This window comes from Lutra lutra, chromosome 1 (assembly GCF_902655055.1).
Source record: "Lutra lutra chromosome 1, mLutLut1.2, whole genome shotgun sequence".
NCBI lineage: Eukaryota > Metazoa > Chordata > Mammalia > Carnivora > Mustelidae > Lutra > Lutra lutra.
Window position 1 is genome coordinate 200,507,213 of NC_062278.1, and position 25,711 is coordinate 200,532,923.

The 25,711-nt window shown below is 46.4% G+C and overlaps 1 protein-coding gene across 4 annotated transcripts in view; it reads right to left on the minus strand.

Moving 5' to 3' along the window:
• The window catches only part of CACNA2D3 (calcium voltage-gated channel auxiliary subunit alpha2delta 3), an 880,032-nt gene that overhangs the window by 670,180 nt on the left and 184,141 nt on the right, over positions 1–25,711 (minus strand). For all 4 annotated transcript variants that reach the window (XM_047691716.1, XM_047691706.1, XM_047691725.1 and 1 more), the window contains exon 3: positions 22,020–22,136. In XM_047691716.1, the coding sequence (XP_047547672.1) occupies positions 22,020–22,136 (117 nt within the window). The remainder of the gene's footprint in view (positions 1–22,019; positions 22,137–25,711) is intronic.

A 25,711-nucleotide genomic window follows, 5' to 3' on the forward strand; every position in this document is an offset into this window, starting at 1 on the left:
AAGTCCATCAGATACACAAAAAGGTGACGGGCGCATTCCGTCAGAAAGGCACGCTGCAGCCTGGGAGGGGGAGAAGGGGAATGAGCGTGGCTTGTGAGGGGTGGGTTCTGTCTTGGATGAGGCAGCCAAGGAAGGGCTGCCTTAAGAAGGGGTATCTCTGGGGAGATAAGCTGAACCCTGCATGACAAGGAGGAGCCAGCTCTTGGCAAAGACGATTGCACACAAGGGCAATGAGGATAGAAGAGGCTAGGCACGGTCAAGGAGCAGCGGGAGGTCCCAGTGGGAGCTCTGGGCTCTGGGAAACATGTATGGGAATAATGGGAGGGAGCAATCATTGAGCACCTACTGTGTGTCCAGAATGGAGACGTGTGTTTCACAGGCCCCCGTGAGGGAGGGAAATCACCACTCTCGTTTTACAGTTGGCTATCCTGAGGCTCAGACAGAGAAATGACGGTCCCTGTGTCACACAGCTGTCAGGAGGCAGAATCGGGATTTGAACCTAGATTTGGGGAGCTCTAAAGCCCATCTCCTTCACCACGGAACCAACTGGCCCAGAATACACAGTCCCTGCAGGATGGCGAGGTGGGGAGCTTCAGAAGGACAGCATCTGTAAGCTGGTGACCAGTGGGGCAGGCGTTGTTCTACTGTTAGGTTTATCTTAGCCCATCCGAGCCTGAGTAGACAGACAGACAGACACACACACACACTGGGAGAAGATAAGGAAAGAAGTCCAACATAGCTGGAAGTCATCTTCCAGTCCAGTTGATCTTTTCCTGGGGAAACTGCCATGCGCTCACAACCTGCTTGGTTCATAAAAGAAAAAGAGCACCCACCTTGAGGTGGGCTACTGCCCCTATTTTCCCTCCTGGCCTTACGGTAATCAAGTGATGGTGTTTTATTCCTGTGTACCCATCACCCAAGCCAAGGGAAGAACACATTGTTCCCAAATGTTTTCTTACTGCAGCGCCTTTGTGCAATGATGATTGCTGTAATTTAACCTCCATAATAAAACACAATCATCCCTGGACGAGGATTTACAGCACAGTTTCAGAGCTGTTTACCTCTTCCATTGTGCTCCATTGTGATTACGATTTATGGGCGTTGTCTGCCCCTGGGAGCACTCAGAGCCCAGCCAACAGCCGTCAGCCAGACCGGCTGCTCTCTTAAGGCACCCAAACGCTTAGGATGCACAAGCCAGAAGACATCCTCAGGACCAGGAAGGGCTCCACGGCTTGATCTACTTGTGTGGACAGTGAAATGAACCATAAAGCATTCCAGGTGATTCTGCTGTCTGCTGTAGAAGTCCTGCATCTTCCTGGTAGATCATTCTGCAGGTACACAGGTGGGAGCCCAATGTTACACACCTGCCTGCTAGCAGCAGTAAGCATGAAGATGCCATTTGGAACGAGGCCATTTGCCTGGCTGGCTCATGGCTGGGGAGGGAGGGGGGCGACAGCATTATTGTTGCCAAAATGCAAATGACAAAAAAGAAAGGAAGAAATGAGGTGGTAAGACATTGGACTTCAGAGGCACAAAACTAAGTATCAGGAGTCGTGAAAGGGCTGCATCAACAAATCTTCCTCCACACAAGAAGGTTGAACCCAGGGGTCCCCCGGGTGGCTTGGTCAGTTAAACATCTGCCTTAGGCTCAAGTCATGATCCCAGGACCCTGGGATTGAGCCCAGCATCAGGCTTCCTGCTCACAGGGAGCCTGCTTCTCCCCTTCCCTCTGCTGCTCCCTGTGCTTGTGTGCGCACGCTCACTCACGTGCTCTCTCTCTCTCTCTCTGACAAATAAATAAAATCTTTAAAAAAAGAAAAAAGATTCAACCTAATATTGCTAACACGGCCTTCAACTACTATGGGATGACCATATTCAACTAATGTAGAAACAACAGAACTCAAGCAATGCACGAATTAACGGGGTGGTGGGGGGGAGGTAAAAGTGTGCCCATTTTAAAGGAATCTTTATACTAATGTTGTTTGTGCACAACGTGAATGGTAGCCATGGGCTTTGGGGTCCGAGGGACTGGGTCAGTGCTTGTTCTACCATGCTTTCCCTCCATGACCTTGGGCTTGCCTCACAAGGTTGCTGAGAAAAAGGAGTGCAATCCTGTGTGTAAAGCACACATGGAAGGGGGGGCAGTGGGAAGAAAGGTTAAGAGAAGCTCACTGTCAGGGTTAGCATTCTACCTTTGCACCACGGCTCCCACTTCACACATCTGCATCCCACCATCACGATCTGCCTGTTCAGCCGACCATCCTGTGTGCAGATGGAGAAGGGTATGTCCCTCTGCGGCTCACACCTCGTGTGCATGGGCAGCTACCACTCAAACGGAAGGCTGAGTTGTTCACACTCAGCATATAACCGTCCCTGGTCCATGCAAGGCCCCCTGTTCATTTACATCTTCCCCTGCAGCCCTGACCTAAGCTTTTACCCCCCACCCCCGCTGGCACCCACTCTACTCCATTTGATAAACAGCCTTAATTGTGCACATGGTTTTACATGCTTTTAATTTACATAGGTGTTACGATGTTATAAATCTGATTCTATTTCTTATACATTGTTTCATTCAAGCTCAACCTTGCTGCCTTGTATTCATCCAGTTCATCACTTCCCATGGCCACATACACACATCTGACCTGTCCCATTCTGTAATGGCGGGGCCCAGGGGGTCTCCAACTGCCCCCAAAAACATTCTGCAACTGGCCTCATCTCATCCTTCCTTATTTCATTGCTTTAAATCAACTGACATAGCTTATGTAATTTTGCTTTAAAAGGTAGTTATATTTTATCTAATATGGATTAAAATATATGTACAACTATTAAAATTGTCTGCATGGCCCCTAGGCTCCCCTATTCGCATCACCCCACTAGAGGCTGGCCTAATGTTGCCCACACTGGACAAATACCCTACCCTTAGCTGAAAGGCAGGGACTGATGTGCTCAGGTTATCAATCTAGTTCTCTTATTTAAACTGTTCTGTTTAATCTGCAGCTTTGCCTCCTCCCAGACACCAGGCTAAATCTGCACATGTGTTTCTCATTGGACCTTCATATCAGTTCTGAGATGGGCTACCTCAGTGTCTCCATTTCAAGGAGGGAGAGATCTGGGCCCAGAGTCTGATGGAACCCACAATAAAGCCAGCCTTGCCCCTATCCTAAGAGTGCGATGTCAGACGTGTAATCATGTCCATTTCACAGATGAGAAAACTGAGGCTTAGAAGGGAAAGGCATCACACTCAGTAAATGATGGCCAGCCCCAGGACTCCAAGCCTCCAAATCCCAGGCAGACATGCTAGAAGAAGAGAGGAACCAGTCTCCTGAGGGCCAACTGAATATATAGTGTCTCTCAACTCTATGGCAAAGCAAATGGTGTGGGCAAAGGCCCCGCGCTCCCACTTCTACAAGAGGATAATTCCCAAGGCCAGCCTTCTTTAGTTGCTGGGGTCACTGAGACAAAAGGGGCATGCTTCCAGAAGCCACTGATGAAGGAAGGTAATTACACACTTGACTCCATAAAACTGCCTTCAGAGAGCTGAGCCTCCCTGGGAAACAAGATTGAAGAATTAATGGGTGAGCGCCCCTACAAGGTACCCCACCCACTTACTGCCTGAGTGGTGGGTCAGACTCACCAAAACATGACAATCCAGAACAGATCCATCTGCTAAATGTAGCTGAAATTTTTCAAAAGTGGGGCTCTTTGCCTCCACTGAACACAGACCCGATGGTTTCTCCCAGCACAACAGAGGCTGCAGGGACTTTTCGGCCGCCTCCTCCTGAGTGCTTCTGGGGCTACTGGCTCCTGGGGTGGTACAAAGGACCTGTTCTCTCTACCCCTCCAAGTGCACTCAGCCAGTGGAGAGGGGCAGCTGAGCCTCCTGCTGTGATCTGGAGGAGCTGCTTCCGATTACTGAGAGGACAAAACCATTTCTGAGGGGAGGGGTGGGTGGATATCTATCAGATGCGCAGTGAAAAGCCAGGACCAGGGCAGCATTGCCCTGGGGACATGGGGAAAGGGAAACAATGAAAAAGAGAAATGCAAACATTCCCTTGACTTCCTGCATCCTTGGTGTGACTCCCAGACCCTGCAGTGAACACCTCTGGCCAAAGAGCCCAGGGTGAAAGGTGCTGGGGGCAAGAAACGCGGGGAGCGCCCTGGTGCTCAGACCCCAGAAATGCACCAGGCCCTGAGGCCTTGACCTCTCACCTCACATACCTCAGAGGGCCCCACATCTTGCTCTCCCCACTCCAGCCCCTCCCAGCTCTGTCCTCCTTTCAACCCTGTCAACTTGCCCCGATCTCCCTGCTCCCTCTCCAGCTTCCGTGTGCTGCTCCTTCTGCTGGGGCCATCCCCTGCCATCTCTGGGCCCCAGACTCTGCTCCTCACCAGGGCTCAGTCCCCCCACCTCCGTGGGCCCCACCGGGGTGGCCGGGACTGCCAGTTTCTAGGCCTGTCCCACTCCCCTAACTTTGGATTCAGCATCTGACTCCCCCAAGAAGCAGGAAAGCCCACGTGGGGAGGGTACTGGCTTCCTTCTCACCGCTACAACCTGGTTCCCAGAGCAGCCCACGAGGAGGCCCAGGCTGTCCGTTTTAGGAAACACAGCTCACAGTCCACAGCACAGACAGGATGGTCAAAGCCAGTGTGGTGAAAGCCCACAGCCACTCAGTCTTAGAGGAATGAAGGCAGCTTAGGACAGGAAGAGCCAACAAACAGACTACACCACTACTCTCAACTTTTATTTTCTCCTTAAAATGGCAGGAATTCTCAAAGAAATGAGTACTTTTCCCCACTTCCAACAGGCATTAGTTCAAAGCATTGCTCACCCTGTCCGATTCCCTGAGGAAGGAACCAGACACATGAGAGAACCTGAACTTGAGTTATAGGGACTGGGACGCCACCTCCAGGTGTTTCAGAGCAGCAGGAAGCGAACGATGCATGCGAGTCCCACTGGCACCCTATGAGAGAACAGAGGTCCCTGTGTCAGAAGGTGGAGAAGGGGCCCAGCGCATGGAGCGGGGGTCGGACCACCTTCTCCAAGGGCTGGCTCAGGCCAGGGGAAGTCACCCACTTCACTCCTCTACAAATGGACTGTGACAGGGAGGCCACCATGGAGCACAAGGAGAGAGCTGGTAACTGCCCCCGCAATCAGGCCTGAACTGGACTGCCAGCTCTCCTGCCCTGTAGCTGTGTGACTGCAGGCCAGTTAGCTAGCCCCAGAAAGCTAGAAGCCTCACCTCCCAGAGCACACTGAAGTGCCTCCTGGTGGGGCTCCCTGTGGGGTGGGATGAGGTAACTCAGTGCTGCTCACTCTCAGCTGAACATTAGAACAGCCTGAGGAGTTTTTGGAAACCCTCACACCCAGTCCACACCCCAGACCGAGACTAGAATCCCAGGGGGAGAGGCGGGGCATCTGTATTTTTTTAAGCCTCTAGGTGATTCCTCCTCACCTCCCAAGCTTGAAAGCCAACAATCGAATCTTTCTGCTTGGAATGTGATTTCCCTGAGCAGTGGTGTCTGCTTCTGTGAGTTCATTGGAAATGCAGACTCTCAACCCACTAAAACGGACTCTTTGTCCTAACAATACTCCTGAGCGATTCCGATGAACCACATACTCTGAAAAGGGTGCAAATGTTTCACCTTGAGTGCTTAGCTGGGTCCTTGACCTCTGACTGCCACTGTCTACAGGATCTTAATAAAAACCCCAGGAGAGACAGTACAACATGTGGGTGGAGGGGGAAGATGGTCCAGGCTGGAGTCTCAGCTACCTACAGTGAGAAACTGGGCCTCAGCTGCTTCTCCAGTTCCTAACCAGTAATGACGCTACCCAACTCAAAAGAGGCTTGTAAGCATTAAATCAGATAAGATACGAAGAATGCTTAATACCTGCTTGCCAGAGTCAACAGTGCCATTCTGATCACAGCTAGAGTGATCGGCTCTTCCGATGCTAACATTTGGTTAATTACATGTCAGAGCTGAAAGGAACTCACTCTGAGTGGCAAGAGTACTTTTCAGCAGATGGCCGAGACAAGTGATTTCCACATGCAAAGAACGAAATCAGACCCCCACCTCACACCGTGTACAAAAACTAACTCAACCTGGGTCAAAGACCTACATGGAAGAGCTAAAACTGTAAGACTCTTAGAAAACAACATAGGCACAAATCCCTGCGACCCTGGATTAGGTAGTGACATCTTAGATATGACACCCAAAGTACAGGCATCAAAAAGGAAAAAATAGATATGTTGGACATTGTCAAAATTAAAACTTTGGGCTACAAAGGACACCATCAAGAGAGTGAAAAGACAACACATGGAATGGGAGAAAATATTTTCAAATCATGTATTTGATAAGGGACTAGTATCTAGAACATACAAAGAACATTTACAACTTAGTAACAGATAGACAAATGACAGTTTTTAAATTGGCAAAGGATCTGAACGGGCACTTCTCCAAGAAAGATATACAAATAGCCAATAAGTAGCTAGAAAGATGCTCAACATTATTAGTCATTAGGGAACTGCAAGTCAAACTTTTACCACTTCTCAATCACTAATGTGTGTGACAGGTAACAAGTGTCGATGAGAATATGGAGAACTCAGACCTCTCCAACACTGCTGATGGGAACACAAAATGGCAGAGCCATGTGCGAAAGCAGCCTGGCAGTTCCTCAAAAGGTTAATCATAGAGCTACCATATGACTAGAAACTCCATTCCTACATATTCCCAAGAGAAATAAAAATATACTTCTATGCAAAAACATGGATACAAATATTCACAGCAGCATAGTCAATACAGGCAAAAAGTGGAAAGAGCACAAGTGACCACCAGCTGGTGAACGGATACACAGAGCGTGGTCATCCATACCGTAGAACATTACTGGACCATAACAAAGAATGAAGTATTGACACATGTTATAATATGGATAAGCCCTGAAAACATTATGCTCAGTGAAGGCAGTCACAAAAGACCACAAACTGGATGATTCCATTTAAGTGGAATCTCCAGAATACGTAAATCTATAGAAACAGAGAGTAGAAGAGCGTTTCCCTGTTCTCCGTGGAGGAAGGAGGTTTGGGGGGGCCAATGGAGGGTGACTGGCAGTGGGTTTGGGATTTTTCCCTTGGGTGCTGAAAAGCTTCTGTAGGTGACTGGGGGGGGATGGTTCTACAATCCTGTGGATACACTAAAAAACTGTACACTTTAAATGAGTGAATAGTATTGTATGGGAATTGTATCTTAGTAAAGCTGTCAAAAATTTGCAGAGGTAACTCAGTGTGGTATGTTCAGGGTTGGGCCAAAGATGAGCTGCTTTTTAAATGCTAACAACTCAGTTATTAAGACGAGTTATACATATGACAAACATCAGAGAGGCGATGTGAGACTCTAATTTAAAATCATTGACTATGCAAATGTGAAATTTCAGAATATGCAAATGTACCACACCATGATAAAAAGGAAGGATACATGGGACTAATTTCTTACTGTTAATTCTGCTAAAATAACTCCTTTATTGTCCTGTTCCTACCACGGTGAGCTCTTAATGTTGTTGTTGATGAAGATGTAATGTTCTTTTCTTCTTGAACGAAGTTTGATGAATTATTTTTCTATAAGGTGTCTGCACAGAGAGATAAGTGCCACACATTCAAATGTAACCACTTTCAGCATTTTTCATTCCCTTCTCCCCGTGAGAGATATTGTCTCAGTCATCATTCTAGTAGAAAAGTGTGTGTTGTGGGGAGGGACAGTGGAGGGGGGGGTGCCCTCTGATTTTTGTTTCCTAATTCTGTGAATGAGACCAGATGGGGAGTTATTTACATAGATCAGGTCTTCTTTGAGATGAGAGAAAATACACAAGAGAAATAAGACTTCTTGTTTATAAAAGCCCAACACAAGAGCTGAAATTTTGAAATGTTAAAGGTGAAGAAAATCTCAGAAAGAGCCTTCCAGTGTTTCATAGACTTAAAGAGACATACGCGTGCAAACACACACACACACACACAGAGACACACAGAAACACAAAGAGAGAGAGAGAGAGAGAGACCCCATGCCTCCTTCCAAGGCTTTCTTTCTTTTTTTTTTTTTTAGATTTTTTTTTTTTTTTTTTTTGACAGAGATCACAAGTAGGCAGAGAGGCAGATAGAAGGGGGGAGGAGATCAGGCTCCCCACTGAGCAGAGAGCCCGATGCAGGGCTCGATCTCAGGACCCTGAGATCACGACCTGAGCCGAAGGCAGAGGCTTAACCCACTGAGCCACCCAGGCGCCCCCTTCCAAGGCTTTCTTATCCCACATGCTGTGAACAATCTTCCCCAACCCTAGCCAAGAATCGTTTCGTCCAACTTCAAGGGATTTAACACTTCCGTGAGACAATACATGTAAAGCATAGCACGGCGGCTTGGCTGACCAAACACACCCCATGATGTGATGCTGGTGATGAACATAGCAAGGACCAGTCCAGCTTACCTTCTGCAGCATCATTTACAAAAGCTCTGAGTATCCGCCTTTGAACCTGCAGACTGCAAACACTCAAACACTCTGCGAAGGTCGCTGAAACAGCCTGTGGGCCCGATCTGACGACACCAGAGGCTGCAAATTCGACCCTCTTGGGGGCCACAGGAGCAATACACAAGACTGGGGGGCGTGGTAGGAAGGCAGCACGGAAATCAACAGAACGGGTAGTTCCTGCAGATGGCTGCCGTGTGGGGCGGGGGTACGTCTCTCAAGTTCGTAAGCTTTCAATCTGGATATTTTTCTATCACATCATACTTTTATATGTGATTTTACTTTTTTTTCTCAAAGCCCACATGGACCAAGTAAAAGGTGTCTCTGGCCAGGACAGGCTTGGTGACCACAGCTTTAGAACTGGGACAGAGAGGCTTCTTTCGGACCTCCCTGTCCCCAGTGAAGCAACTCCCGTGAAGGTGAATGTTCATCCATGAGTCCCCACTACCCAGCTCCCGCCCTGACACGGTTACCTGCACTCAGGTGTGGAGATGCTCATGTGCGCGCGTGCGCGCACACACACACACATACACACAGCTTGAGGAGAACACCCAAGGACTCCCCCCCATATTCCTTTTTGCCAAGTGAAGAAGGCTCAACACACTTCCTTGGAGTAAAATCATGTCTACTGTGTCTGGCCTCCCCAGATGATGACCACAGGGACTGCAATGACAGACATCTGGCACAGCAAGGGAGAAGGTCCCCCAAGCCTTTGGGGGATGTCCTCCTGGAGACAAGCTGCCTGGCCCCATAAGACTCCTCTACCAGAGGCTACCATCGAGCCATCCAAACAGTGGCTGGCAGGCCCTGCCCCCCCTTGGGTCTGGCCTTGCTCCTGCCTTGGGCTCCTTCCACTGCCCCTCCACAGCTGGTACCTGTCAGCACACGTCTCAGTAACAGTGTGGAGGGCCAGTACTGCTGCCTGGCCTGAAGTTCTTCCAGAGAATCCTGCTGGAGGAGAGGAGACGCCCCCTCACTGGCTGGTGTTGGGGTGTGAATGAACGGCTCCCCAACAAGACCAAGATGACGGTCTGCTTTCTGACGACCACCACAGCCTTCTAGGGGCCCCAAGATGTTCCTCTCATTGAAGCGCATCAAACAACCCGATGAGATGCTCCAGAATCACTGGGTGCACAGTGAGAAAGGCTAAGTGTATTCCCCAGGATATGATTCTCCTCCCCCACTGACACATAAAATCAATTAAAAAGCACACCAGAAAAAAAAAAAAAATCCCATTTGCCCCCAATCGTACAAAAGCATTATCTGTTGTGTGTTCAAGCAGCCAGTACAGCTCGGGACACGCAGTCAATGATACCCCAGCTGATTCTCAACAAAGACCCTGATTACTCAAGAGGGCCGGCATCCCTCTGCTGAATGCAGTGTAAACGAAATGCCAGTGAATTCCCAGCCACCTTTTCATTTTCCCCTCATAACCTAATTTACAAAACGTAAATAGTCTCGCTGTGTCTGTGGGCCCAGCAGCTCCTTACCTCCAGGAAACTGAGCAAAGACCAAAACCAGACAACCCATGCCACCGACACATCCTCAGCTAAACATATTAACTACGCATTCAAAATATTGCTGAAAACCCCTAATTTGTTGCCAGTCATTTATACAATTATAGCCAGTGGTCTTTATTACTATTATTATTATTATTATGGCTTTATTCTGTCATTTTGATCTATTGATGGTGACACTTCAGTGATTCACCATAATTTCCTCCCACCCACAAACCTTTTAAGATTTCTTTTGCCTCGCCTGAGTATAAACTAAGTGGCATTATTTCTCTACTTGATCTGGTATGGAAACAACACCAGTCTTTGGAGAAATCAGCGGAGCAAGCAGTCGGTTGGTGTAACACTGCTGTACTGAGTGGTCCCCACCCACCCACTCCGGCTTGGACAAGTGTCCTGCATGTCTCCCACCCACAGAGGACACCTCGCTCTCGTTCAGTTCTAGTGGGCGATGCAGGCAGAGAAGGCGGCGAGGCGAGCTCAAAGCTTCCAAGTGGGTGCCCTGATGGGCGTAATCGCTACGTGTTAAAGGCAGGGATCAGCACTATAATTTCACACGGGTCTCCATGGCCACGAGCCTCTCTTCTCCGGGCTGTTTGGTCCACTTGGTCTTGACCAAAGACAGGAAATCTTTCAAAACTGGGCTTTATAGATGGAGAATAAAAATAGGCAGTGAAAATGGGAAAGACGATTTTAAATGATACTCCACTTCAGATGGGAAAGAAATTTTTCTTTTTCTTTATCATCGCACAACAGAAAATCTGAACTTCTGAGACAGAGGAGAAATGGATCATTTGGTGGGAAACAGGGGCCAGGGCAAGAACGAGCACACAGAAAACACCCAGGAAACGTTACCCAGCACCACGTCCTGGCGACCAGATGGTCTTCCCAGGCATGGGGAGCTCACCCCCATGACAGCATCATTACCAGGGTGGTGAGTCCATTCATTCACCGATACTTGCCAAGTGCCCAGGCTGGGTCCCAGGGCTGTAAGGGGAAGCAAGACCACCATGGTCCCTGCCCTCATGACACCAGGGTCCTAGTGGGGAGACAGCCACCATCAAGTCAACACTGAGCTAAACAGAAGTTAAGTACAACACCCAAAAGTTAATAAAGGAAGTAAGCAAGATGGTATTATAGACCATGGTGGCAGGGTGGGATGGGGCTCTGGACAGGTGCCCTGACCCAGCCATGCTATAACTGGGACAATACCAAGCCCAGAAGTGGGGAGCTTGGCAACTACTCTCAGCACCACTCCAAAATTCTCCTTCATGACATCTTGGTCAAATTTATGAAGAACCCCTTGAAACTGCTCAGACATCAGTGTGTTCCATTTCTAGGGGGTAGGGAGATGCCTGTGTTCACCATGTGCCACATGAAGAGAAACGTCTGCCAGACCTGGAGGCACACACCCCAGTTCTAGCCTCCAGCCTGTATTATGACCAGAAGATCTCTCAGCCAGGCTCCGAGAACACCAAGGAAACCCATGGCTATTCTGCTAAGTCACAGCCTCAGAACACAGACTTCCTCCTCCTTTCCCCTATCCCCAGTCAAGTTTTCCTTCATCAGTTCCAACCAAATAGGAAAGAGGGAAGAAAGAAAGGAAGGGGGGGGGAGAAGAGAGGGAGGGAGGCCATTCTTTGATTCCCTCTACAGAAATCACTAACTTTTATTTCCACTCTGAGCAGCTGGCCTGATTTCTGCCCATTTCAAGTACCCCATTCACCTTGCTCTGGGAGGAGGGCCATGTAGGGAGGGACTGGGCTGAGGCTGAAGCGTGGAGTCTAAGAAGGCAGTAGTCTGACTTGAGACGGCATGCAAAGGACCCATTTACTTGAAACAGATGGTCAAGGGTTCTGGAAGGATCATGAGCTACGTGGCTTCTCTGTAGTTAAGATCAAAACCTTTTCTCTTCCCATCATCATTCAGCAGTTTTCTGAACGAAGAGGTGGAACCTATTATCAGTCTGACTTTAAGTCCTGACTCCAAGATGAAGATCTGTGAGTCAATCACCAAATGCCTAATGAGCACTTAACTATAAACTCATACACTGTGATAGGTACTGGGGCAGGAGTGGGGACCAGCTGGGACAAAGAAAAGAAACACTATAGTATGGACAATGGGAAAGGGCATTAACAGGCAATTTATAAGAAAAAAGGAAGAAGAAATGATCGATGAACAGACAGAAAGATGGCACCATAAGGGGAAGAGACCCAAAGTGACCCTGGTCCTTAGTCTAGGCGTCTAACAATGAGCGGGCTGGAAATGGAGTCCTTTCTCAGTGAGAGGGATATACCGCACTCAACTTCTCTTAGGACCAGTGCCTTTCTCCTGTAGTAGGAGGGTCTAAAACACCCAGACACCATATTCTTCAGGTGCTGAGTCACTGGTATTCCCAGAAAACTCTTCCAAACCAGCACCCCAAATCTAGGCAGCTTGGTGCCTGTCAGTGTCCCACATCCCTCCCCCCACAACTAGGCTGTTCTTAAGATACCGTCCAGGAAGGAAGACAGAAGGGGTAGGGAGGGCCCTCCGAGTGTGTCCAAGTGAGTTCCTGAGCCCACACCTGTCTTTGAGGTGTGCTGGGGGCCCAGCACCTAGACCTTCTCTGTGTTGTGACAATAATGCTCTAAGACGTGGTATAATTTACCACAAACCTTGTTACAGCATAGGTGGGGAGCCAGAAAAGATCCACCATGCTAACAGTAAGCAATTAAAGAAAACAAATAAAATGAGATACTACTCTGTGCCTGTAAGACTGACAAAAATCAAAAGTAATGGCCAAATGTCAGAGAGGACAGTGAAGAAAGAGAGCATCTCCAGCCTCACAGGGGGATGCTGTCTGGAGGACAAGTTGGCAAGGATGCCAAAAGCCTTCTTTTTATTCCTAGGAATATGTCCTAATACATGCATCACATAAAAAGCCAAATTTCTCTAAAAGAGTTTTCCACATCATTGCTTTTCATAGCGAAACACCGTAAATAATATCAATGGTCACCAAAAGAGAATTTCTTGATTGGAACAACCAGAATGCAGACTATTCTATAGTCATGAAAAATAAGAGAACTATATATATTCACTGATGTGGAATGATGTCCACAACATACAAAATTAGTTTTGTAAAAATCAGTTGGCTGGTTACAAGAATAATCCAATGTTTTAGAAGTTTATATATATGTGTGTGTGTGTGTGTGTGTGTGTGTGTGTATACACATATGCAAAAATAGAAAAGATATCTGGAAAAATAGAAACTATGATGTTTAAAAAGAAACAGCACTTAAAAAATGTCAAGTGCCGGGGTGCCTGGGTGGCTCAGTGGGTTAAGTCTCTGCCTTTGGCTCAGGTCATGATCTCAGGGTCCTGGGATCGAGCCCCACATCGGGCTCTCTGCTCAGCAGGGAGCCTGCCTCCCCCCCTCCTCTGCCTGCCTCTCTGCCTACTTGTGATCTCTGTCCGTCAAATAAATAAAATCTTTAAAAAAATTTTTTTTTAAATGTCAATTGCCTTTTAATACCTCTTGATGCTGTGATCTTTACTTTCTCCTTTATCATTTTCTGCACGTTCTTCTTTCTTTTGCAATGAATATGGATCAGGATTTGCCTTTATAATAAACAATTGTTATAGAACTTAAGGTTTAAAAAAAAACAATGAATATGTATAATCAGGGAAAACAAAAACTAAAACAAAGCAAATAAGGGTGAAGTGAGTTACACAGAAAATCCAAAACTAAGTCTTCTACAAAGCTTTAAAAATGGAGAGATTTTAGCCAAACAGTTAAAAATGGGACAAATAACCATGAAGCTGGCAAGCCTTTGGTACAGTGGCTCGCCCACAAAGAAGAACTCCCTCTACAGGCTAACAGGCGCAGAGTAAGCTGGAAAGCCTGTATATGGTTCACAAAGCCAACCCAACTTCAGCACAAGGCTGACGGGACAGGCTTGAGGAGACAGGAGATAAAATGTCCCCTGCGAAATGTCCAGAAGTTCTCCCTTCTCTTAGCAGAAGCTCATTCCCCCCAGGAGGCAGGCGAGTAGTTCACTCTCAGTGTAGGTGGGAGAACAGCCCTGTGGGCCTGAGATGAGGCTCCGGTGGATACAATCTAACCTTTGTTAGAGGAAACCCAACCCCTTCTGGAGGGAAACCCAAGAAGACCACCCACCGGGTTCGTGGAGGTTGTGATCTCACCCATTAACCAAGAATGGTTCCCTGACCTCATAAAACTGGTGAATCCAGATCGGTGCTATTTTTTAAGTTTCTTCTGGTTTGAGGTTTCTGCTGTAAATTTTCTTACACATATGTATGGGGTTTTGCAACCCAGTTTGCAGAAGGAAGGAAGGGAAGGAGAGGTGAGGGAGGGAAGGAAGGTGGAAAGGAGAGGGGAGGGGAGGGGAGGGGAGGGGAGGGGAGGGGAGGGGAGGGGAGGGGGGGAAGCCGAAGGAAGGGGAGGGAAGGGAAGGGGATGGAAGGGAATGAAAGGGAAAGGAAGGGAGGGGAAGGGGAGGGGAGGAGAAGGGAGGGGAGGGGAGGGAAGAAAGGGAGAGGAGAGGGAGGAGGGAGGGAAAGGGAGGGGAGGGGAGGAGGAAGAAACAAAGGGAAGGAACAGAAGGACAGAGGGAAGAGCGAAAAAGCAAATAGGCCAGAAGATACAGCAACATAATAAAAGTCTTTTCATTTGTGACTTAAAACACTGTTTTTGGGGCACCTGGGTGGCTCGGTGGGTTAAGCCTCTGCCTTCGGCTCAGGTCATGATCCCGGAGTCCTAGGATCGAGCCCCGCGTCGGGCTCTCTGCTCAGTGGAGAGCCTGCTTCCTCCTCTCTCTCTCTCTGCCTGCTTCTCTGCCTACTTGTGATCTCTGTCAAATAAATAAATAAAATCTTAAAAAAAAAAAAAACAACACTCTTTTTACTGTCTCAAACAAATTGACTTCTCTTTCAGGGAACATGTTATGAAACTCTGAGTGAGATGAGAAATGAACAAAGGCAGAAACGTCTTCTGGATGTGTCCAGTCGCCTCAACTGGCTGAGAACTGAAGGCCCTCCTAGCAACACTAGGAACATTGGCTTCCAAGACTTCCACAGCTCCTTCTGGACTGAGTATCCGAAGAGTCCTCAGGCTCCAAGAGTCCTTGTATACAGGAAGAACCAGCTGTCTTAAGAACCTTCCCTTACTTTAGAAATTTACCAACAAAATGGTTGACTTCATTTCTAACTTAATGGGTATCCTTTTGAAAATATTCCTCACCAACAATTTCCACCACGCCTGCGGGTACAGATGAGTTTTGAAGCTGGAAGTATTCATAGACTCTCCATCACCCTTAATCCCTTCTATCACATATATGTTTGGTACCGATCATGCTTTCCTGGAGTGCCTCCTGCTCTCCATGCTTCACTGGGTATATTTATATAAAGACGTAGACGTGTTTTATAGTCATACATATGTAGACACACACCAGTCGAAAAACAGCCAGAGAAAGTTACTTTAATAGTACCCTCTAGCTTTCTGGAAGATTGGCGTAAATCTCTTCTGCAAGGGGGAGACATCCATTTTTCTGAGAAGGTAAATGTTTATTAAATGCAAATACTGATATTCGTTACCTAGGAAAAACGTCTTGCGGCATGTGGAATTTCTCGATAAAAAGCTTTCAAGTCCCAGGTTTGTCCAGATAAACCCCTATCAGTGAACCGATGCGTGAATGCACCGAAATTGAATTACTGTACAACAGCAATTACTTCCCACAGTACAGCTATAATGGGAATCGGCTCGGCGGCCAACAGCAGGTAGCTATAGGAGAGGAGAGAAACCTAATATATAATCTGGTCTCTCTCAGCTTCTCCCAAGAAGCAAGGACGTTTATTTTTAAGCAAAACACTCTTTTTTCAAGTACCTGATTTATCATTTTATCAATGTAAATCGGAAAGTAAGTAAAACCAGATTATTTACAGGACTGAGCGTGAAAGCATGATCAAAATGTACTCCATACTCTTATCCAAGGTTGGAAAACAACAGACTCTTGGCTTACAAAGTTTAGGGCCAAGTCGTGTTTGGTGTCTTTTCATAGTCCCCAAGAAAATTTGTTCTTTTCGACATTTCTCATTAATTGTTTGGGAGAGAAGAGGAACTTGAATGGCAAATGAAATACTTCATGTTTTACCTGATCAGCGACCCAAACAGATAGCATCCTATAATCCTCTCTCTGTGCCTGAGATGTGTTTAAGTTTGTGGAGGCCTGAACTCTGTCCAGCGTGGCAGTGAAAGCCCTGTGGATGGGCTCCTGGCCCCGAAAGTGGGAACAACTTTGAAGCTGGAAGGAGGCTATAATTCTGGCCAAGGTCGGTGCAACAAAGGCAGTGTGCCTGCCCCCAATCTGTTCCACAAGATCGAAGGCAATCACCATTCTGGAAAACTCATTCTTAGAAAGCCACTCTAGAGAGTACTAGGATACATTTATACACTCTCCAAAGTCCTTCTGTTTGTTATTTCCAGGCTTATCTACTTCTTTCTGGTCGGGCTGCTCATCTCGACTATACGGACGATTCCGCAATCACGGGATCACGACATCCTCCGGCTGTGTTGGAATCCGTCCTAAAAGTATATGCCTGGAATCAGAGATGCCCACAGTTATGCAGAACGCCTTCCTACAGATTCTTCTCCACCTGCAGGTTTGTCTGTGCTCATTCAGAGCTCCCCGGGGCTGATGATCCTGTCAACTGTGTAATGGTGTGTGCTACTCCCAGTGGAGGACTGGATTTTAAAGACAAAGGAAATGCTATGGCAGCCTGTCCATATAACGGCACCACGGAAGGCACGTCTTTTGGCTTCTCACTCCCCTTGAATCATCAGCAACTCGGGAGGAAGGGGAGCTGGGTCAAATGTGCCTCCCATCAATATTTCAGATGAGCTCTGACTGGTCACCAAGTTGAGCATTTCCAGGTGTCACTTAGGAATGAGGGTGTCTTCCCCCTCCCCCCACCCCCCCACCCCCCACCGAAGGGGTCCGCTGCTGGAGGAGAATAATGGGCATCACTTCCTCCTTGTCCAGCATGTGGACTGTCTTCCTTGAAATGTTAATGAACTAAAAATCAAACTGAATCCATTTCTTGTCCATTTGTGGGGACTTCAAACTTGATAAACTGCTCGGCAACATCAATGGAGGGCTTGGTAAGCATGAATATTTTCCAACAAAGAAGGTGGGAGAGAATGCTTTGGGCACAAACATCCTGCACACAAGCAAATGACAGCATCGCTGTGTCACCCCCCCGCCCCCAAATCTGGCTTTTAAGTTAAAATAACCTGCACGTCAACCCTCTGAGTGGGTGTGAAAAAATTATTTAAACCACCAATGGCATTAAAAAGTGCTAAAAAATATTAGTTAAGACATGCTACCATAATGATGGCACCATTATGTTAATGGCAATTATGGAAGCTAAGGTTATTTGTAATTTGCTAGGCTAGAAAAAAAAGAAGTTACATATAGTCCATTACCAACCAGATGACAGAGGTTATGTAATGGGCAGGCCACTTTGGGTTTCACATTTACTCCAGACATCTGACAGGGAGAAAATAGGACTTTCTGTGATAGGATAATTGCATAGTGAAGAGTAATTCAAACAGGGGATGAGTATGATAAAAATCACTCTGATTCAACTAATCACTTGGGAAAAGTGATGGGGGAAAATGATGAAATCAAGCCAGAAGAGACAGAGAAAAGATCAACATTGTTTCACAGCCAAGAGATGACAGGCTTGGATGGGCCAGATCACTAGTCCTGCTCCCTTTCCCAGCAGTGATGGGCTAACTGCACCGACCTTCACAGACCGGAGCAGTTAGAGTCACTTTCTAAATTGCAACTGCCGGTCTCAAAAATATTTTATAGACATCCACGGAAATTTTAACCATCCATGTTGTTTGTCAGCCAGTTCTTTCTTTCTCATGCGTGTTCCCGAGTCCTCCCACACACCCACCGCCGGTGAGCCCTTGGCACTGGATCAGGGATGGCCAGGAAGGCACTAGGACCTTCGACCTGACTTGGGCTGCTGGGATGGAGGCTGCAGTACAAGATTTCTGGGGCATCAGAATGATGGTGCAAATTCTAAACTCCATTCTTTTCTTGGGCCATTTGAGAAAGGGGCACCTACTCCGTGGGTGGCATGGGACGGGACAGGAAAGGCCCCGGTGCACTGTGGTCCACTCTAGTACCATGCAGCAAATCAGGACTCCACTGAAAACCCAAATGGCAAATGTTCACTTGAAGTGTTTGCTCTTCAAAAGCTCACCAATCCCAGGGGCAAAGACCAACCTTTCCTCATTGAGGTCTCATTATCGTATGAAAAACAGTCACACCCACTGTTCCTTGGCCTCCACATAAAGCAACATCCAGGGGGTCTCTCCGTGGCCACCTCCTCTCATTCCCAGTGCCACAGGGTGCATGACTGTTGCCAGTAGCGTTGCCTGGCCCACAATGGGACCAGGTCCATCTCAACAGCGAAACTGCCTCCAAACCAAACCCCAACTTGACATACACGCCCTCTTTCCCACTTAAAGACTGGGAGCAGGGAGTGCCACATACCCCTGGACCAGTTAATCCAGATTTTATGGCATCAACTGTGTTTCCAAAGGCCCTCATACATCTACTTTAAAACACACAGTTCAGAGAACCTGGATGCCTTCAGTCTGGGTACATTTCAATCTAAATAAAACACCTTTTTTTTTTCCTTCTCAAGGAACTGCACCAACCATATCATTTTTTTTTAACATCATGAACTTAAAACAAAAGGTTTCAAAATTAAGTTCCTTCCTGTCATCATCCTTGAAGCTTTTTAAAGCTTTAAGACTCTCTCATTATGAAATACTTACAAACTGTAAGTTCCCTTCACCAGCAATGTAAGAGCAAACACTTACGAAAGCTTACCATTCGCCAGTCCCTGTGCAAAACACTTGGCACAGATACACTCAGAGGCACCGTAATCCTACCTGTGGGGGGCAAAAGGAACTCCCCTGAGCCTGCCCATGTGACCTGGGCCAGTGACTCCCCCCTGCCAAGCCTGCATGCTCATCTCTAAGCCCATGATACAGGAACAGCATCTCCCTGCCAGGGAGGATGCCAGGGCAAAATGAGATAACATACAGAGTGCTTACTTAGCACAGGACCTGGTGCATCGAGACTCACTAAGCACAGGGTAGTTAATCTCCTGCTCCTCCTAGAAAGTCCACAGAGGTAAGTGAGGAAAAGAGGTTCACTGGCCCCTTAGCTCTTCTCAACAACCTTTCAGCTGCCACGTGGGCCCCCTGTCTCTGAGCGCCAAGTCCACGTTCTGGAGCTGGCTGGACCTCTGTGGTATCCTGCTGTGTTGCATAAGTCCCACCCCCACCCCACCCTGGAATGCCAGGTCTGGAGGCTTCCTCATCTGTCAACTGCAGAGGCAGAAACTAAGGAAATTTGTGTCCTTTTCTGCTCTAAAGTTCTGCGATTCACAAGGAAACCCGAGTTGAAACAAAAATAGCATTTCCTTCCCTCAATTTGACAACATTGTTACGAGTATTGAAAACAAAATAAAACATTTCAATTTGGGGGGGAGGATTCAGGCAAATGAGCCCTCACCTGTCCCTGCTGCTGGAGGAACTGGGAGCCGGCAGGACCTGATCTGGGGAGAAATGTCCTCGCATGCAGAAAGAGCTGGGAAGATGAGGTTAGCAAGTCTCTGAACTGGCTTCTGCACTCAGGGATTACCCTGCAGGATGCTGAGAGCACGCCAGTGATGAAATGTGGACTTGGGTCCCTGTGCCTGGAGCCTGTCCCTCACTCCCCATGTGACCCTGGAGAAGCGACTTAACTTCTGCCTCTCTCACCTTTTTTTGTAAAAGTGGAATAATATAATCCCTCCATCTGGGGGCTGTTCTAAGGACAAGAGAGTGCACAGAAAATCCTTAGAGGAACACCAAAGGTAGTGGTGCTGAGTCATTTGATGTATTATTAATACACAAGAAGATTCACCGCATTATTTATATCAAGACTTGCAAACAACTTAAATATCCATATTTGGAGGAACAGTCGAATCCTTCATGACACACCCATAGACTGGAAGGGGATGCAGCCATTTAAGAAAATCATTCACTAGAGTGATGCCAAGAGCAGCTCCCACTGCAATAGTGTAGAGAAGTGGAAAGAAGCTGGACAGGAAAGCAAACAGGCAACGCACCTGCAAATCTGAAAAAGAAAAACACCCAAGAACACGCATAGACTTGCAAATTTAAAAAAACTAGAAGGAAAGAAACACAAGAACACAAGCCTGACTTTCAGGTGATATTTTTCTGTTTGACATTTTTCAGTATATTCCTAAAGTTCCACCAAAGGGGCGTTCATGTTATAAATAGAAAATAGTAATTATGGTGGGTTTCGGGGGGGGGCAGCTGTTGCATTTTAATTTCAGGTTCTGAGTGTTAGATATGAATGGCGACCGTGTCTGTAAAGAATATCACTCGCTTTGGGGCCCCTGAGTGGCAGAGTGAGTTAAGCACCTGACTCTTGGTTTTGACTCAGGTCCTGATCTTGGGCCCCTGATCTTGGGATCACGGGTTCGAGACCTGCTTGGGGCTCTGTGGTCAAAGGGGAGTCTTCTTGAGATTCTCTCTCCCTCTCCCTCTGTCCTTTCCACTCTCTCTCTCTCTAAAAAATAAAACAAATGATTCCTTACAAAAAAAAAAAAAAAAAAGGATTATCACTTGCTTTAAGGTAGAGACATAGGGACACCATACAGGAATCACCATGAAGTGACCAGGGCTGGCTGTCAGAGCAGTATTTCTATAGCAAATAAGTTTTTTTTTTTTTCTTCTAAGATACTTCAGAGATTCCCCCCAAAACGTCTCAACTTATTTGGTTAATAATCATAGCGACAGTACAAAGCTGTCATTCACTCAGCACTGCGTAGGTACCAGGATCTGTACTAAGTAGCTCGAAATCCTGACTATTTGATTGTCCCACAGCCTGTGTGTTCTTCCCATTTACACATGAGGAAACTGAGGCACGCAGGGCAGTTTTACTGAAGGTTAAAGCTCAGAACGTGACCAAGACAGGTACTGAACCCAGGCCAGATTCACACTCTTAACTACTAAACTACAACCCTCCTCCCCTGAATCAAAATAGCATAAAAATATTTTGGAGACAAGCAGATATGTGGTACTGCCAGGCCCAAAGCAGAAATAACATGTGGAAATTTTGCTGGGCCAATGAATTGTGAGAGAAGCTCACGTAGGAAGTGGCCATTTATGGCAAAGTGCTAACTACTGAAACTGAAAGGTAAGCAGACCAAAGGTTAGAAATCAAGAACTCTACAGATTCCAATTCTTTCCCATACTCCTGTGCCAATGTGGCACAAATGTGGGATGTTATGACATTCACGTGTTCTAAAGCAAGAACCTAAGACGCACCATTTAGTGGACAAGAAGGAACAGAGTTGGACGCCATCTTGTAAATCCAAAAAGATACATTTGGATTCATCCTGCTGACAATATGAAATTTCAGGGAGCTCCTGCTGGAGAAGACATTCATCACAATTATAATAATATTCCAAAAGAGGTGAGGAGAACCTCCTCTGGACACCTCATCTGGACTCATTCATTCCATTGAATTCTCATCTCCACATTTTGGCAATCATGGCTTACATTTTTTATAGTTGCTTAGTCGAACCACAATGTACCTTTGAATTACTTTTGGCAATGAGCGAACATATCACACAGTCACAAGCCATCCTCTGAGGCTGTATACTTGGTGGCACTTCCACTGAAGGCATAAGATTATAAGATGAAAACTGGCACCTGCACCCTATCCAGAAAGGGCATTTGTGCCCCTACTAACTGCTCTTGCGGGCGAACTAAAGAAATAAAGTGTTACCAGAACAGCTGAGGCAACTCTGATCTTTGAGAGCTGGAATCGTCAATGCCAGTCATCTGAAGGTACCTCCGTGTCTTTGGGCAACACAGAGTAGAAACCAGAGACACTTACCCGCACGGCTTCTGACTTTTTGTGAAACATCTCTTCCATGTTCTTTGCCACCTTTTTCACCAGTTGGAGGCCGTCAATTTCTTCTATGGCAACGTCTTTCTCATACTCTTTGTATTTCTGTAAGGAGGGAGGGCAACAGGAAAGGCATGAGACACCATACCCATGATTTCAAAGCACTTCTAGTTACTGCCTCTGTTGGATTTGGACATACGGGACTGTACTTCAAAATTATTAAACCAGCTAAGGAGAAACGTGAAAATTGGCTCTGGATCTCTTAGAAACTTAATGAGCACCCAGGAAAGGGAAAAAAGAAAGAAAGAAAAATCCTACAGCAATCAAACTGTTCATCATCTGTCCTCTTCAGCTCTTGAAATCAACACTCTACACTTCCAACTTGACCACACTCAGCCTTTCTTTTGGAGGACAGGCCCAGATTCATTAGCTATCCCACAGCCAGTGCCACTAGAAACTGACTATTCCAAATGTGTCATAAAATAAAAATGAAGAAATTTAACTCGTGTGTGTGTGTGTGTGTGTGTGTGTGTGTGTGTTTCTCCTTGAACATCACTAACTTAATTTTTTCCTGGCCAATCACTGGGGACTTAGGGAAAATTAGTTTCAAGGCTATGACTGTAATGTATAATTATAGCAGGAGTAGGCAATCTATAATCCTTGGGCCAAATCCAATCTATCACCTATTTTTATAAATAAAGTTTTATTGGGACAAAACCACACCCATTTGTTTATATATTCAATAAGATTAGTAGTCACAACAGAGACGGGATGACCCACAAAGACTAAAATATTTACTTTCTTTTATAGAAAAAGTTTGCCAACTCACACGGTGGAATGGAAACTGAAGAAAGTCATACGGCAGAGCATCTCATAAACATTTTATAAGGAGAGAGTCCTTGCTATGGATTTTAATGTTTCACTTCAATCCACTAAATGCTCTTTGAGGACCTCCTAGGTACCCTCAATGAGCTCACAGAAAAGAGAATGTACAGTAAGTACAAAAACCGTAAAAACAAATACTTTCTATATTCCATAACGGGTTCATCTGTTCATAAGAAACTGATCTGACCCATAATTTACTCAAATTCTCCAAGCCAATCTTTCATTTAAAACCTACCACACCCTAGTGACTTATCTAGCTAGTGACGTATCTAGTACAGCAGTTCTCAAAGTGACCCATGATCTGCTGAGGGTTCCCTGAGACCCTTTCGGGGGCCCACCAAGTCCTCCTTTTCCCCAACAGCACATCTACATGAAGCTAGATTTTCTTCCTAGATTTCAAAAAATCACAACAGACTTAACACAGAAGCAGATACGAGGATCCACCTGTCTTCTCTTTAACCATTAAAAAGACTGCCCCCCCCCACCAAAAAAAGTGTCACTCCACTTTTTCTGTTTGTTTGTTTTGGAAAATACAGTTATTTTTCATAAAGCACCTATTTATGATAACTGTGTTTTTATGCCTGAATTAATTTTTAAACGTTTGCATTTTAATTTCAAACACGCATTTTAATTTCTAACACGTTGTTAATAGATGCAACCCCCATGAGCAGAAGCCCTTGGGGGGTCCTCAGTATTTTGTAAGATTCTGAAGGGATCCTGAGACCTAAAAGTTTGGGTTAACTAGAGATTTAGTTGTGTTCCCATGGGAAAAAAAAATATTGTTTATTAGTAAATACCTCCCAAGTGGAGTTTGAATACTTTTAGTGTTGACAGAAATCCCTTACATTTGTGTCGCTAATGAAAGGCTGAGGAACTGAAACTACTGGGGCCTTGATATTAACCCTTACTTGTTCGGAGAACCGAACCTCTTACTAACCCCTCACTGCCACCTCCTACTTAGAAAAAATGAGGGGCTCTACATCTTATCTTGGCTCTAAAGACCTTGAGAGTCAGCTTTGAAGTGGAAAATGTAATGGCTTTTTAATGGAAAGATCACTGTTACAGTAAATATTTGTGTTTTCTCCCCATTCCCCCTTCTTTACTTTAAAAAATGTAAAGTGAGAGGAGACTGTTTTTCCTTGCCCAGAGGAAGGGTATGTGTGTGTGTGTGTGTGTGTGTGTGTGTGTGTGTGAGCACTTCCCTTCCGAGCTCAGATGTCCAAGGCCACTGAGGCAGTAATACTGGGTGTCTTAGAGAGAGAAGAGGAGGGTTTGAGGACAGAGAGAAGGACCTTATGGGAATGAACATAAGAGAGAATCCTTCCGACCCCTGAGACTCCAGTGAAAGCCCTGGTATCTGAGGGCATTCTGCCTAGAGCTCTCAGAGCCGGGCACTGACAGAGCCGATGTGAGAAGAGCAGGAAGGGACTCCCAGACTGGGCATCGGGGCCTCCGGCTGAAACGTTGGGCCTGAGGACTTGGTATTTCTGAGAATTAAGGTGAGCCTAAGGAAATATACAAAATGTTATTCTAGGCTGCCTGAGTCTGGACCAAGACAGACATCTGCTACATTATTCCGTAGGACGCTCCGAGCTGCTCCACATTGTCAATGGACTATGGGTTGTAAATGACACTCCGGGACACCCTGTGTCCTCTCCTGGCCCTGTAGCTTGTGTGGCCTGGGAGACAAGGACATGTCCTTGTGCTCACCCAGCAGCCCACAGCAGACAGTCACAGGACTTCTCTGAATGAGGCTCACTGCAAAACCATTTCAATGTTACAGTATTAGGAGGGTGCAAGTAGGGACGCAGCTACGTTATTCTGGGACCCATAATGGTGACCTATCTACCCCTTGAGAGGTTGACTGGGTGGGCTTGAGATGTGGAGCTCTAGCCAGACCAACCATGGCTCAAGCTAACAGTGTCCTCTGGCGTGTGAATAAAACTTCAAGGACAATCACTGGAAATGTTCCCTAAGTTCGTATGCAAGCCAATGTCTTTGGAGCCAAAAATCCTGGGGGTTCTCTGCTGCCTGCCAGATGTGTTCCAAAAGCCAGCAGCTGAGGCCAGCCTATACCCAAGGCAGATTCACTACCCAAACTACCAAGTTCAAGAAGTGAGTAAAACAAAACAAAATGGCCAGTCTAATATTTACAGAATCGATATAGTAAGTCTCTGTCTTAAGTAATTCTGTAATGAAAGGTGATCTAGAGGCATAAGATAAAGAAAAATAAAATGCATTTCACAATTAGCCTTTACCTGAATCTTCTGGTTCCTAGATAGGGCCCCATTATTCTGGTCATATCCGTTCTTACCTGTATTTTTCCTCTAGAAAGGAATTCATTTATTTCACTATAACCATCCCCCAAGTTTTCAGTGAGATCTCCCTGCAGCCTGTCTTCCTATGAGTCTGCTCTGTGAAAACGAGCCAGTAACTTTACAGGGGGCTAGTCTCCCAGGCCTACTTGTGCCTGGTGACCTAGCTAATCAGAATCTCAATGCAAACCTCCTTGCCAAGCTAAAGACTCAGATCTGGGACAAATGAAACCATTCACCGGTTCTAGTCCTCTGCCAGCCGAAATCCTCTCCCCCCAGGACCTGCGGCAATGGGTCCTCCTTTGCCAATGAGCCAAGCCTGTACTACTTTCTCCCCACCCTGGGGAAGTTATCCCATAAGCAAAAATCATCCTGCTTTTCAAGATGTGTTAATGCCTGTTGGAATGGGGTCGAACAGCTTAATGCCTTACTCTTACCAGGAAATGTTACACTTTGCTGGAATTAAGAAATTGAAGAACA